Source organism: Rhagoletis pomonella, unplaced genomic scaffold (assembly GCF_013731165.1).
Source record: "Rhagoletis pomonella isolate Grant_MI unplaced genomic scaffold, Rhpom_1.0 Rhpom_scaffold_00008, whole genome shotgun sequence".
Lineage (NCBI taxonomy): Eukaryota > Metazoa > Arthropoda > Insecta > Diptera > Tephritidae > Rhagoletis > Rhagoletis pomonella.
Genome location: NW_023458562.1, coordinates 42395159 through 42411543, shown reverse-complemented (window position 1 = coordinate 42411543; position 16385 = coordinate 42395159). Strand labels below are relative to the sequence as shown.

The window sequence follows — 16385 nt, the reverse complement described above, 5'->3', positions numbered from 1 at the left end:
AAATACTAATGCATGAAAATCCTAACCTCAAAAAAATCACCCGTTATAACGAGAATCAACAATCTGCGCGGTAAAAGATAACCTTTCATTAGGTAAGAATTGTGTAACTATCGAACGTTAAAAAACTGGATGCATCGCTAGTTTTTTTCTACATAAGTGTAATCATATTTTTTTCATAAAATGGCTTATTATGATTAAGTTCCGTGTTTTCTTTTATTACTTAGCAGAAAAACACTCCGCAAATATTCCTCTGTGTGCTCGAAAACAACAACATTTATTTTAATTTTGTGACAATTGTCAAAATTTGTACGTAGCGAAATAAAAGTAAAATGGAATGTGAAAAAGTTGACAGCCAAGTTCACAAATCAAATAAGAATCATTTCAAAGCGAATTTAATATCTATTGAGGAGTGGGACTTGGAACGCAATATATCGTTAGTATAATATGAAAAGGGCGTAACTCACTCGTCGCTGAAATACAAAAAGGCGTAACTAACTAAAAATCCAAAATTCACTGTTTGATAGATTACGATGCATTTCATCGAATCATATGTAAGTCCCCACATCGTTTCATGCAATAACAAGATTTTAGTTAGTTGTGGCTTTTTTGCATTTCAGCCACAATGTGAAATGCGGCCTATCCATACTATATTAACGATATGTTGACAATTTGCGTCCATTTGCATCAAAATATCAAAGCACATTAGGGGTATTCTCTGAGTCTTGCAAAGCCCTTGCACGGTGCGCAGATTGCACGGAAAAACCCGGTTTTCGTATGGGACAGCTTTGCAAACCGTGCAATCCGTGCACCTTGCAAGGGCTTTGCAAGACTCAGAGAATACCCCTATTTAGCACATGGAATGAAAAAACAAAACGGATTTGATGTGGTAATGACAGCGGTAAGTAATTGTGACTGCCTGCAACTAGGAAAGGCCGAGCTCAGCTAAGTTATAAAAAAAACTTATTACAAGCTATTCATTACAGGTGAACCTTTCCAAGAAGTCACCCGGGAACTAAGCAGATCTGAGACCTTTATCGTCCGTGATTCCAATAGTTCAAATTATTATAAAAAAACGGGGTACCTTTTTAACAAAATAACCAGATTTTGATTCGGCAGCCAGCTACGACTTTCAAAAAGAATTTTTTTCGAAATTTCCATTCCCAGAAAATCACATGTTATATGCCATATCCACCTACAGTAAAACCCGCTTAAGTACCTTACGTAAAAATGTCAGCTTTTTGAGGTACTTAGGCGGGTGGGGTACTTAAAAGAACCCGCCTAAGTACCTCGATGCGGGTACTTAAGCGAACATAATTACTGATTTAGTTACATCTTCTTGTTAGCTTACATAAAAACTTTAATAACAACATTTAATGATGTATAAATAGTTTAAAACCAAAATCGTAGCATTACCCTGCAGGGAAACCACGGACTAGTGAATCAAATTTCTAGTTTTGTACTAGGTCTTTATCGCCAAAAATGAACTAGTCCGATAGGAGCTAGATCCCCACCAGTCCAAAATCGGCGAAAAGTGGTACTTTTAAAAAACAATTTTTTTTCAGTTTTTTTTCACTAGAAATCTATATCTAAAGTGACGAATTTAGAACTGGTTCGGATCTATAGAAAAAGAGATGCAGAACGAACTAGATCTTATTTGTCGAATTAAGAACTAGTTCGGAACTATCGAAAAAGGGATGCAGCTACAGCTAAATGTATGTAAACGTACATTTCTTACAATCATTCAAAAAAATTTAATTTCAAATTGAAAACACATTTCTTTCAAAATAACTTAAAATCGCACACACGGAGGAACCAAAAAGATTGAAAAATCATGATGATTCTTTCGTCTGTCGAATTTAGAACTGGTTCAGAACTATACAGTTTAGGATTAGTTCGGAACTATCGAAAAAGGGATTCAGCGGGGGGCAATTGACACTTCCTAGGACATCCCCAAGTTAAATTCGCCAGTAGTTTGCATGCAAAAGAGATTTATCGCGAACCAGTACTGGGTCTAAATGTACCAGAAGCGCACCAGTTCAGAACTAGAGATTTTCCCCACAGGGTTATTTAAACACATAAACAAGTAAAGAAAAACTTTATTAAAAAAAATATTTAGTGCAATGGTATGTCATTTTTACAAGAATTAAATTGTTTAAAAAGTCAAAGTTGAACATATCATTTTGTACCAAATTCAAAATGATATCGTTTGCCACTTATGTTTATTTATTAATTTTTAAGGTTTTTCAATCAATTAAAATGCAGTTAATTCCCTAACAAATACCATATAAACCTAAGCTTAAGATTTTGTGGAACACTTAAAAAAAAATTCATCATAATTTCAAAATTTGGTCTCAGAAGTGTTTTTTGGGTATACAGTTTTATAGCCTATTCAATTTTAGTGTAATAATGTGCAAGTTTCAGGTGGCTAAAAGTTACCGTTGATTTTTTAGAATTCTTTTACCGAAGGTGTGTAGCGCTGCTACTGAATTTGAAAATACGTAAATATTTTGAGGAATTTTAAAAGAGCACTTAAAAGGGGAAAATTATAAGAATAATAGTAAATGCGGCACGAAAAATTGAGGTACTTAGGCGGGTTGGGTAAATAAGCCGGGAGGTACTTAAGAGAGGGATTTTCTTCTGATTATATTAAAAAATTCACGGTGTCCAAAAATGTTCGTTACTTAAGCGGGTTAGGTACTTAAGCGGGGGGTACTTAAGCGGGTTTCACTGTATTTACAACCTCGCTATAAGCATACGTTTTTTAAACCAGTCACAGAAGAAAGGACTAAAAATTAATTACGATAACTAAAATCGAAAATCGCTGATGACGTTACAGGTTCTCCGAATTCTGAAACAGCCAGAAGAATGAGAATGAAGAATTCTATGGAAAATAACGGTCTGTCAAGTTTCAAGTTTTTCAAGTTATTCGCCTTGGGCGAGTAGTTGTTTCGTGGCGCAGGTTTGATTTACGACACGTTAAGAAACAAGCTTTAACCCAATTCCAATTTTTAAATTAAAGTACTCAATTAAAATACAAAAACATTATTTAAAATGACTACCTTTTCCATTTTTTATTTACCTAAATCAAAATACTTGAGATCCGCATTCGCATTCGCATCCGCGGATGTCTAAAATTCCATATTCGCAACATCCCTAGTATGTATATATATGCTAAAAGTAAACTAAATTAAAGCGAAGAGAGGCGAATCTATATTCCCTTTACCATGAACGCTGATAATACATACATTTGTCTATATCGATTCGTTTTGCCTGTTACAAACAACCGTTGTGTGTTCAAAGTTTTAATACGCTTGTGCACATGTGCGTTCGGGTATAAAAAGAATTTATTTAGGTTGACAGGACTGAAGAGCAGAATCGTGCTAAGAGCTCATATTTCCACCTGTGAGATATCTGCAAGTATTAAAAGGTTAGCCGAGAGTACGTTCCATAATCCTGCTGTTCCACAGGATGAAAGATTTTTCCCGCTCAACGGGCTTACTGATATTCCTACCGTGTTCTCTCAAATTCAGCACACTTCTCTCTCTTGTGGAGCTTAAACATTTTTGCGCTTTTTTTGTATACATACTTAAAGAATGGGGCTTTACTAAGTTATCTTAAATGAAAATTTGTATTGGGGTATCTAAATATCGTGATTTCAGCGCCATCTATGTTTTGGGTATATTTTTTGCAGAAGCACTTACCATAAAGTTAATACCCATTAATCCAGGTCATACGATAAACGGGTTCTGTAAATATCTCGACTCCAGCGTCATCTGTCAGCACCATTTTTTGCAAAGGTATATGTATCACAAGCTACAGAGCGGAATTTCAAATTCAGGCGACGTATGATTCTCAAATTATGGCTAATTAAAAATTTCACACCTATAGGATGAGCCACGCCCCTTTTATGAAAGTATATCTACATTACAATAAGTATCTACCATAGATATGTATGTATGTGCAGCAAGAAATGTGCGCTCAGAGAGCACTCTTCAACAAACCGACATATGCGAACAGTGGAACCACATTTCTCGCTCATAAAGTACCGCCGCCGAGAAAGTAGTCGGATTTCAGCGAGCCCGAAAGAATAACTGGTACGATGAGGAGTGTCAGGAAGCTGCAGAGAAAAAAGATGCCACCTACAGGGTGACGCTGCGATCAGGCGCAACGCGCGCTATGTGGGACCGCTATAAGGATATGAAGAGGGAAGCGAGACGTATTTGCCGCAATAAGAAGAGAGATGCCGAAATACGTGAGTGCGAAGAGCTTGAAATGCTGGCCGACAGGAAGAATACCCGAAAATTTTACCAAAGAGTTAGGCGACTTACAGAAGGTTTCAAGACCAGGGCGTATTCCTGTAAGAACAACAATGGCGACCTAGTAACCGGTGTCCAGAGCGTACTTAAATTATGGAGGGAACACTTCCCCGCCCTACTGAAAGGTAGCAGCACGGAAAGTTGTGGAGAAGAAGAACCCGAGCCCGCAGTCGATAATGATGGAGTCGACGTTCCACCTCCTGACTATGACGAGCTAGCAATAGCAATAACGCGGCTGAAAAACAACAAAGCTGCTGGAGCTAACAGCCTGCCAGCTGGGCTATTCAAGTACGACGGCGAGGAGTTGATAAGGTGCATGCATCAACCCTTGGTCAAAATATGGTCAGATGAACGCATGCTCGACGACTGGAAATTAATTGTGCTCTGCCCAATCCATAAGCAAGGTGACCCCGCCATTCGCGCCAACTACCGCGGGATCAGCCTTCTAAGCATAGGTTACAAGGTCTTATCGAGCGTATTGTGTGAAAGGCTAAAGCCCACCGTCAATGAACTGATTGGGCCTTATCAGTGTGACTTTAGGTCTGGAAAATCCACCATAGAGCAGGTATCCACAATACGCCAAATCTTGAAAAAGCCCCGCGAAAAGGGATCGACACTCACCACCTATTTGTCGCTTTTAAAGCCGCTTTCGACAGCACTAAAATGAGTTGCCTATACGCCGCTATGTCTGAATTTGGCATCCCCGCCAAACTGATACGGCTGTGTAAAATGACGTTGAGCAATACCACCAGCTCCGTCAGAATTGGGAAAGACCTCCGAGCCGTTCGCAACTAAACGGGGCTTCAGACAGGGAGACTCTCTTTCTTGTGACTAGTTTAATCGGATGTTGGATAAGATAATAAGAGCTGCAGAACTGAACCGCTCAGGAACAATTTACAACAAGAGCGTGCAATTGCTGGCTTATGCCGATGACGTCGATATCATCGGTATCAAAAACCGCGAAGTCTGCTCTGCCTTTTCCAAGTTGGATAAGAAAGCAACGCGAATGGGCCTGGTGGTAAACGAGGAGAAGACAAAGTATCTCCTGTCATCAAACAAACAGTCAGCACATTCGCGCCTTGGCACCCACGTCACTGTTGACAGTTACAATTTCGAGAAAGTAGAGAATTTCGTTTACTTGGGAACCAGCATTAACACCGATAATAATGTCAGTATGGAAATCAAACGCAGAATAACTCTTGCCAACAAGTGCTACTTTGGGCTGAGTAGGCAATTCAGGAGTAAAGTCATCTCTCGACGTACGAAACCCACGCTCTATAAGTCACTCATCAAGCCCGTGCTGGTATATGGCGCAGCAGCATGGACAATGACAACATCCGATGAGGCGGCTGTTGGAGTGTTCGAGAGGAAGATTTTGCGGAAGATTTACGGGCGTGTACGCATTGGCGACGGCGAGTACCGCAGACGATGGAACGATGAGCAGTATGAGCTTTACAACGACATGGATATTGTGCAGCGAATTAAAATACAGCGGCTCCGCTGGCTTGGTCATGCCATTCGAATGGACACCGACGCTCCAGCTCTGAAAGTATTCAACTCGGAACCCACTGGTGGTAGCAGAGGAAGAGGGAGGCCCCCACTGCTATGGAAAGATCAGGTGGAGAAGGACTTGGCTTCACTTGGCGTTTCCAATTGGCGTCAGTTGGCACAGAAGAGAAACGACTGGCGTGCTTTGCTGAACTCGGCCAAAATCGCTTAAGCGGTTACAGCGCCAAATAACAAGGAGAAGAAGAATGACTACAGACGTCCTCACGGCCAACAAGGGTTTGCACAAAATGAAATAATCTGAGCTCGAAACTTGAATATAAAATAAGGCAGTATTCAAATGGCTTCAAGACCAGAGCTGGTTCCTGCAGAGACGAAGGTGGAAATTATTGAATTGCACAACAGGTAGCGCGTAGATTAACCCTTGCGATGGTCTTGATATGTCTTAACCCTCGTTAGTCCTTAGGGACAATATTGACTCTTTTTATACCCGAGCGCACTTGTGCACAAGGGTATATTAATTTTGTTCACATAACGGTTGTTTGTAACAGCCAAAACGAATCGAGATAGATATAGACAAATGTATACATAAATGCTTAGAATGAATAGAGAAGTCGATTAAGCCATTTCTGTCTGTCCGTCCATCTGTCCGTCCGTCCGTTTGTGCACACGATAACTCGAGTAAAAATTGAGATATCTTAACGAAACTTGGAATGTAGGTTTCCATTTATCCAAGGTAGGTTGCTATTGGAAATGGGCGAACTCGGCCTGTAACCACGCCCACTTCCCATGAAAAATAAGAATATTATAAATTTTTAGAAAATGGGCGTAGCCACGCCCACTTATAGTTACATGTGTATATCTTGGTAAACGCTGGAGCAATTTCTTCCAAACTTGGCACAGTTATTGGCCTTGGTACAGGATGCCAAATGGCTGAAAATTTTTAAAATCGAACAATAACCACGCCCACATCCCATATAACGGTAATTTAGAGAAATACAAAATCTTCGATAAATCAGTAAATATTAAAGCTAATTTATTCAATTTACCAAGAAATACGACTATGATAAAATTTTGGAAAATGGGCGTGGCACCGCCCACTTATGATCACACATATGTATCTCGGTAACCGTTGTACCAATTTGTACCAAACTCGGTATGGTTATTGTGCTTGCCACATAAAAGCAAAATGTTGAAAATTATTGAAATCGGACTAAAATTACGGCCGCTTTTCATGTAACGGTAATTTGAGAAATGCTTGAAACTTCAATATTTCGAAATTTAAGGAATCTAATTTACTCAAAATTTATACACCCTGGCTTACCATGTAGCGGTAGCTTTCGGAAAGGTGAAAATCATATATTTAATATTTGCGCCGGGTATTTAATGTTCGGCTCCGCTCGAACTTAGACTTTCTTACTTCTTAAATTTTGAATTCGATTTTCTCACTTGCCTTGGGTCCGACCAATCCCCTTTTTTTACTTTATTTTTATTCAAACTTTGATTACCATGGAATTCTACATTGTAATTTAAAATTTGTTGGCTGTTGTTACTAATTGAACCCAAGGGTTACATAACAGAGAAACTTTCAATTTTCATTGGGTTTTGGGAGGAATAATTCCCATTCGAATTAATGCCACCCAGTTCATTGAACACACATAGAGCACTGGAGTCAGCATTTCACAACCAACTGAGCCAGCACAAATAAACGTGGACGATATTTTTAAGTCAGTATGCGCAAACCAACAACAACAATCCGCCAAACGTGGAATGTGCAACAAATTTCTAGGGAAATGCCACCACAACAAACCTGTAATATGTGTTAAATGTAAAGAAAAACGAATGACGAATGCTAAACAATTATCAATAACTCAGCTCCAAACATTTTGTTTAATCTAACAAACCGTTAAGTCAACAGGGTGAAAATTTACCTAAGGACAAATTAGGTTTGCAATTTAATGGACTGATGAGGGATAAGAACCATGGAAGCAAACATGTTGTGAATAACATGTCGGAACTTCACCAAGGGGAGAGAAATTTTGTGAAGTTTTTCGGTCTCTGCCCCAACTGGCAAATGGTTGTAGCACCAAGAACAGGATCCCAGTATTCACCTTTTTCCTTATTCCTTCTCTTTGAAACGTTTTGCGTAAACTCTCCTCTTTCGCCTCAGACTTCTCTAAACTCATTCCCCCAATAGGCTAACATTTGTCGCGGGAGCAGAAAACAGGGTCATGGAGCTAATAGACCAATTTATCATTTATGATCTGAAATCAACTAGAACTTAACTCCAATACGAACAAACGAATAACGACCCGCAACAATTTTTTAAAAGGACATCCAGCAACTACAAATCTACAACCGTCTTACGACAATGCGACAAAAGGATAAAATCAAATAAAAGCAATTAAAGAAGTATAAAAAACTTGAGCCATAGCCGTGTATACAAAAACTCCGATCGCTCGAAAAACCGAAAACAGCGGTTATGCACACAGAGAGAGGTAACGCTACGCGCACACTGCAGCCGGCATTGGCCGAATTGTGCTCGGCCGATATCGGCTATATGCGGACGATATGAATAAACTCGTGGGATTATATGAGCGCTCTCACACATAAACCGATAACCGAACCGACATCGGGCGTTGACGTCCGTCAGTGACGACAAATTCAAACATGTTTGTTTTTCTCGTCCGATGTAAGGTGAAAAGTACAAAAATCTACTGCGAAAAATTAAGTTATTGGGTGCAAAACAAAAAAATACCTATAAAATCACATGTTTAGAGAATGTCAATTAAAATTTATCAAAATGTTTCACTGCTTACAAAATTTAAATGAAAACTAGATTTGTGCCTACAAATACGGTCGGCAAATAATCTGGTTAAGTGTGCGTATCAGTTCGGACGGTCAAATTGTTCGGCCGGGTAGCGGTCGGCCTATCGGATGCAATGTGCGCCTAGCGTAAAACAGATCGAAATAAATGTGGTGAGCAGTGTTGCCGCGACGTCATGAAAAAATGTATCGTAAAAGAAACAAAAAAAGTATCAAAGTATCAAGTTAGAAAAAAACTTAAAAATGCTATTTGGTTTCATACCTTTGATTTTATGATTGTCAATAACCGAAAAATCATGTAATTCGCATTCATACACATACGTATATTTGTATATGAAGAAAGATAATTTACATATTGTGATAATCTATCGAAAAAGAGATTATTGTTTTTAATCTTGCATAAAGACGAACAAAAATAATATGTATAGAATTTATAGAAACTTGAATTCAAAAACAAAATACATACTTAAAACTATTAGATTTCAATCTTTTACGTTAATTATCAAATTATGTGACACATTCCACGTTAAACTCGTTGGAAATTATGTCAAAAAGATGAGACTGCCTTCAGTAGAGCTGGGATACTATCGATAGTTGAAAACTGTCGCCACTATCGATAGTTTTTGAAAACTATCGATGTCGGTTTTAGCAAGACTTCACAATGTCTCTTCTTTACATCTATACACATTACAATAATTTCTTTTTATGCAAGAAAATTCACAGCACAGTCGGCAAAAAAAATTAAGTCATTGGGATTTTTAGCAACTATAAGCTTACACTGATTTATAGTAAAATTTCATAAGCTATAAAACTGCTTACACAAAATTTTTATAAAAATTCTAATTAAAAAGCTTGAATTTTTAATTATTTTGTAGTTTTTTATGTTCTGTACAAATTTTATAAAAAATTAGTAGACACTAAATAAACAAAAGAATAGTCAAAACTGATAAAAAATGTTGTGGTGCTATTAGTTTGAGCAGTACTATATTCGTTTTCTTATAATATGGTAAAATGTTAATAATTTCCTTTGTCCCGATTTTGATATGCGATCAAATACGGAGATCTCAGTTGAACTTTTATAAGAATGAGTTGTCAATTTAAACGAATATTTTTTATTTTATTTGTTTTGTAGTATTATAAATGTATTTTTATATCCAATTTCACTTCTTTGCACTTTAAAACGGACAAACACAATTCGAATTTAATTTTTCCATATAAAAAATAAGTTCAGATTTTGCCTGTCGCTATTCAAGGGGATGCAAGGGTATGTATATAAGTTATATAATTCAGACGCATAAATTAATAAGTTGATTTTATTATTATAAAAAGTTCTTTTTGATGCACTCAAATTAAAAAAATATTTATAAAATCTCTTTAGTTTACAAAGTAATTTATAAATTTTATAAATTATTTAATTATTTAATTTTCAAGCAATTGAGCGTTTCAATTCAATACCTTTCACGACCATAGTACTATCGATACTATCGATGTTTTCAACTATCGTTTCGAAAACTATCGAGTGGCGATACTATCGATAGTATCCCAGCTCTAGCCTTCAGTGTCAACTTTGTTTTTAATATGAATACGCCCCATCACATTCTCAACATTACAGAATTATATTTCTCTTTTCAAATTAGATCAATTTTAAATCTGAAAATATACGCTCTGCAGCTGCGGAGCTATTTTGAGGCAGGTGCAGTAAATTAAAAATGAATGAAGTCAGCTCTTTATACATAGTTCACTTAAAGCATTTTTATTTAAGCTTGGTTGACTTCAACACGTTTCAATATTTTCGATAAAATTTTAAAATCTGCCACTGCATACATACATAAATATTTTCTCTATAACATGTATCAAAATTTGTACTACGCGAAAAATTTAAGTATCTTGCGAAATGGGCGCAAAAATAAAATATCTTCCGAAAATTTACGCAAACACGTATCACTTTTATGTATATGGGTCAAAACGGCAACACTGGTGGTGAATAAAAACGCAAGAACAACAATAAATTGCCAATTAAATGAAACCAAACAATAACACGAGTCCACTGTGTGTGTACACTGAGCAACGAGGCGTAAGTAAGCGCACGTGAAACCATCTCGCAGAGCGTTTTGTATGCGCAAGACACAGCCGCTTCGATGTATGTACATACGAACTTATGGAACTGCGCAAACTACCAAAGGCAGAGTATATATGTATAGGTAAAAAGTAATGCGAACATGCAATGAATTTCAAAAAATAAATACAATAAATGCAACTCGAGCACTGCTAAATAACATTCAGATACACCTCTGCACGACTGGATATGTATGAATGAGCTATAGGAGCCTAGTACATACATGCATACATATGTATGAGTTTCTTGGTTGGTACCTGCACAATTTGCGTCACACTCAGACCCTGTAACAAATCAAACTTGGTCAGAACTGGCGTCGATTTACATATCGTTCCATTACGGCTTTAACCTCGTATCAACAACAGAGTCAGCCTAGAGAAGGTAAAAAAATTATTATTTTCTTCCAATAGGATACAATAAACCAATAATATATGTACCTAATATTATTGATTCAACTGACACTAGTAATCGCTCACTTATAGTTTTTGGTTTTATTTCAAAACAGTATGATGCTTAAAGTTTTGATGTAAATTATTCTATTAAGCCCAAAATACAATAAAGGCCGGTCCACATAGAACTTTCGCGTTGGCTTTGGCGTTGGCGTTGGTTTGACAGAACGCACGTTACAAGTATGCTTGCTACAATGAACGCTTGGCAGCGAATGCTTGGGCCACTAAATTAACATACTAACGACAGAAAACTAATATTTCATATAAATAATTGCATTAAAAGCGATATTTCTTGGCCGCACTTGATTAAAAAGGAAAAATATTTCACATAATTTTATTTATTTGCAACAGCTGACGAGCGACGCACGCGAAAAGTTGAGAGTTGGCCATCGTTTTGCTTTGTGTTGGCGTGAGCGTTGTCGAATTTTGGCTATGTGGACGGCTGCATTTGAATTCATGTATTCATAGTCAGCTGTTGAAGCGACGCCAACGCCAACGCAACGCCAAAGTTCTATGTGGACGGGCCATAACGCAGTGGCAGTGGCAGCGCCAGTTTTTCGAAATCAGCTGTTTTTTTAGAAAATGTGTTGTCCAATGAAGCGACTCACAATACAGCAGTGGCAGCTAGCAGTACTGCTCAGTTTAGCCCAAATTCACTGCCACTGCCTTCATCGCAGCAAACTTCGCATGTTGAATTTGACAAAAATGAAACGCAGCTAACATCTGTTGATTTTACTGAAGCCTAAAAGGCAACAACAAAAATGTAAACAAACAAAAGGGAATGTCAAAAAAAGCAGTCACTGACAACGCCGTATTTTGTTTACTACGGCAGTGACTGCCAATATTAGCAGTAACAGCTGATTTTCAAAACTGTCACTGCCACTGCCACTGCGCTATTGTATTTTGGGCTTTAGTTTTCGCATAAATGTAGATGCGTTTCTGTTTTTGTTTGCGCATGCAAATCAGCTGATCGATTGACACTTTGCATGAGCTAACAGGAAAAAAACGTCGGACTAAATCCTGTAACTTTTGACTAGGAACGGTTGCTCAGATACTCTCTCAAAATTGTTTCCACTTACAGGTTTTATGTCAATAGGAACGACTTCCTGTAAGTTCTGACTAAATCCTGTAAGCCGGACTGCTATTGAAACAGCCTATGTATGAGCTTAACATGCGTATATTAAAGAAGAGGAAGAACCTCATCTGTCGCTAGAAAGATAGAGATAGATATAATCTGGCCACAACTACTGTTGTGGTGTAGCCCTGTCGCCGCCAAAACAATTACATACCTACGTAAGAGTACGTGTTAAAATAATTTGACAGCTGTGGTCCGTAGCCCGTCGTTTCCAATTAGTTCCAAGCTTAAATGTGAAAAAGTTTGACGACAGCGCAACGAGCACAATGCAAGTTTCAACTGCCCAGCTCTGTATCGGTTTTGCAGTAGTTCACAGACAGTTTCTAGGGTGGTACTAAGACTTTGTCAGACAGTCCCGGCAGGGTCGTTTTGCCATTTACTCACCAACTGACGAATTCGCCAAGGTTTGCGCCAGAAAAATTAATACAGGTAAAGTAGAAAATATGTACTCATACATGTGTTTGTGCATAAATATGTATGAGCGTACATATTTATATATGTACATACAACAACACCCAGCATATTGGGAATAATTTTAGCTCAGCCGGCAAGTACATACTATTCCTGGGCTCTACTGGGCCGAATTGCACAGAGTCGAACCGACTGAACGACTATCTGGCTTGGCCGTTAAATTAGTAGTCTGGCCTGCTGCCAGGCAGATGATCGACTAGCTGACGATACAAAAGGAGTGTTCGCTATGCAACTGCCAGTAAGAATTAGCCAGTAACAAAATTCAGAGAATAAATTACCTTACTCTCCCAAAGAGAGAAACTTACTAAGTTTTGCGCGAACAGGAATTAGCAAACATTTGCAAGATTCACTGCCAGATGGCGGCCACGGTTGCATTTCGAGCATAATAAATTTTTTAAATTATATCAGGTGGAAATCAAAACAGGACTCTTACGTATATTTCTTCTTATTCTGACTTTCTTCAACATACGCTTCCATTTCTTTGTGGAAGTCACTGTCGGATTTCTTATATCGACAGCGGTGTCGAGTGCGTTCCGATTACGAATACAACTTTTTCAGCCGCGTACCTTTCAAATATTTGGAATTAATTAAATTAATTGAATAATCAAATAGTTCATACTTCTTTCATTAGTAAATCGCACAAGATTGTTCATTTTTAAATTTAACGAACTCGTTGATTCAAATTAATGTTGACAAAAATGCAACCGTGTGCCACAATTCTGCTTGAAAATTCTTACTGGCAAAAACTTTTCCAGCACGAATTTGCAACTTCCCCTCGAAATGAAATGTCAAAATTATGCTCTCTCCTTGCAAGTTTTACTGGGTTTTTGGCTAAACGAACACGATTTGGTAACAATTGATAGGTACCAACTTGTACAAATTTTTTGCATAGCGAACACTCCTAAAATTTATATATGCATAAGTTTGTATGTACATATGTATGTAAAGATGTGTGTGGTTGGTTTACTGGCTGCCTTATGCCAGAAGGGAACGAAGGAAACCGAAATGCCTGCTATGCTACTGGCGCGTTCAGGTTGAACATGTTCTGGCGAAGGCGCGCAGCCGCAGTTGTAAAGGGATATGCGCGCCGTGTAGAACATCCAGAGACCAAGTATAGGCTGTGTAGGTGCATTGTAAATATACTATTAGGAGATTTGTTGCAACCATCTTGGCTATTGGAATAAATAGCATTATAAAACATCTAATTTCAAGAAATATTAAAATAAATTATACCAGAAGCAAGAATCGGTCTGCCAAAAACGCCTTTTCGTCGCAAATACATACATACATACATATGTAGGCATAAGCTTAAATAGGTGCATATAACTAGATATATCTATAATGTTTATTTATATGGTTGTGCAGCAGCCTGCTTAAATGAAACGCCAAAGTTTGCAGCAGTTAAGAAACAACAACAACCACAGTGAACGACTCGTGCAGCCATTTATGTAGATATTCGTTGCATCTGCGTAATCCGCTTTAAAGGTTATTCCGTACGCGCCGAAGCGGTCCCGGAGTTCAAGTGCGCGACTGAATGAGTGACGCATGCGCGAGTGCAAAAACTAACTAAATACCAACAAAATCCATATATGTACATATGCATGTATGTACATATGTATATCAAGGTATTGTAATAACGGATCAAAGGGAGCAGCTGGGGGAAAAGGTGACGGCACGTAAACGACAGCTGCTATTTTTTTCTACTTCTCCAAATAAATTGCTTGTCAGTGTTTTGTGTATGTACATATGTATGTCCAATCAAAGGAAACAGCAGCTGTGTACGAGGAAATAGCATTAAGATCTAAAAATAGTTTAAACAACCACAATAAGAATATATAATAATACAATTTACTCCAAATGTGCCAAATTAAATATAAATCATTACTTGTTTAAAAATAATACTTTATATGTAATTCAGTAAGAAGGAGAAAAAAAATCGTGTGATTTCTTTTGAGTGTTAAATAATATAACTCTTGCTTTTATTGGTGTAATTTTGTTTAGATGATGTGTTTTTTAATGCATAATATACTTATGCAGTGTTCTGCAACTTAATAAAATTTACCTGAATCGTCCACATACAAATACAAAATATATTTGAAAGCAATCCAAACAAGGAAGCCACACACGAATATTAGCATTTAGATTTCCAATTTGCATTATTTTGGGCAGTGAAAAGTCCAAAATGTTCCCCTATTCAGGACGACAGCGGTTACGCACGCCAGCTGCCCTCTTGTCGGGCCCAACAACCAACCTTTTAATAACAACCATTAAATTTTCAATATGTCTGACAATGCTGCAAGTGGCAACTGCATTGACGGAGTATACACATTCGCACCAGCACCATCACCGCCATCAACAACACGCCAGCTTTATAACGACTTCCGCAGCCGCAGACATCGCGAAACATGTCACCAGTAGCAGCAGCACCACCGTTCCGACAGCGGGTATTCAGCACACCAATTGGCGCCGCATAGAAATGATGGATGCCAATGGCCTATACTGGCTGGAGTGGTGGCTTAAAGGGTATACATCGCAGGAGATATTCTTCCGTGTCACCGTCAATACACGCGGCTTCATTGGACTCGGCTTTGCGCGAAAGAGTCCCCGCATGGCCAATGCTGATTTGGTATTGCTTTGGGTCGATGATCGAACCGGCAAAGCGAATGCGCTGGTGAGTTAACTATGCTTTAACGTATTCCCAAGAGTATTTATAAATATTTGTGTATCTTATATCAGTTGTAAGCCGTCGATAGAAAATCGGCCACGGGGGTAAATATGTGAGTGGGCCTCCCTCTCCCCACAGAATAAATTTTAATTTTTAAACGATTTTCCAACGGTTTCACTCCATACTTGTTCAGTGTTTTTTTCGTAATAGATATGTATATGGAGCAGGGTACGAAAATAAACTGTACAAACCAATTCCCATTTGCTCATCGATCATCATATCATTTGTGGTTTTGTACAGTTTTGTACATAGTCAGAAAAAAATTGTAAGATTCACTGTAATTTTCCCCAACGAGAAACGTTTGCTTTTCGTTTGTGACAATTGTACCATAGGGTACGTTTTATATGTATGCAAAAGTTTCAATTACTTGAAAAATATTTTTTTCTGTCAATTTTCATATCCAGTTCAATTAAAAAACATGTACTACATATATACATATATTTTTCTCTGCACGATTCATTTCGTTTGTTGTTTCGCCTGTAACTACTAAACAACTGTAGTGTACTATCGCAAAGTGAACTCAGCCGTTTTTTTTTCGTATTGTACCGAACTGTTGAAGTAATAAACGAAACGAAATAGTAACGTACAATATAGTTTATTTTCGTACACTGATATGGAGTATGATTTTTTCGTTAAAAAACTTCTTTCGTCTTAATAGAGAATTGTTTTTGCTGTACAGATCAAATGAATGCGTAAAATAGTTTTTTCTAGCTTTAGTCAAAGTGGAATGTTGGCATCACTAATTTTATAATACTAGCACGAGGAAGACGAGAGTATAAAAATGAACTCACTAAATGGGGAAAAGTACATTTAAACGAAATAATATCGAGCCCTAACCGCC

General features: G+C 37.8%; 1 protein-coding gene across 1 annotated transcript; it reads left to right on the top strand.

The window, feature by feature from the left end:
* Window positions 1-13894: 13894 nt before the first annotated feature.
* On the top strand, window positions 13895-15490 carry LOC118744890 (MOXD1 homolog 1-like; the record flags this gene model as incomplete). Its single annotated transcript, XM_036478305.1, is given in 2 exon segments — window positions 13895-13941; window positions 14821-15490. A coding segment is annotated over 1 exon segment (489 nt), but the record flags the coding sequence as incomplete, so codon positions are not given.
* Between the last annotated feature and the right edge of the window lie 895 nt (window positions 15491-16385).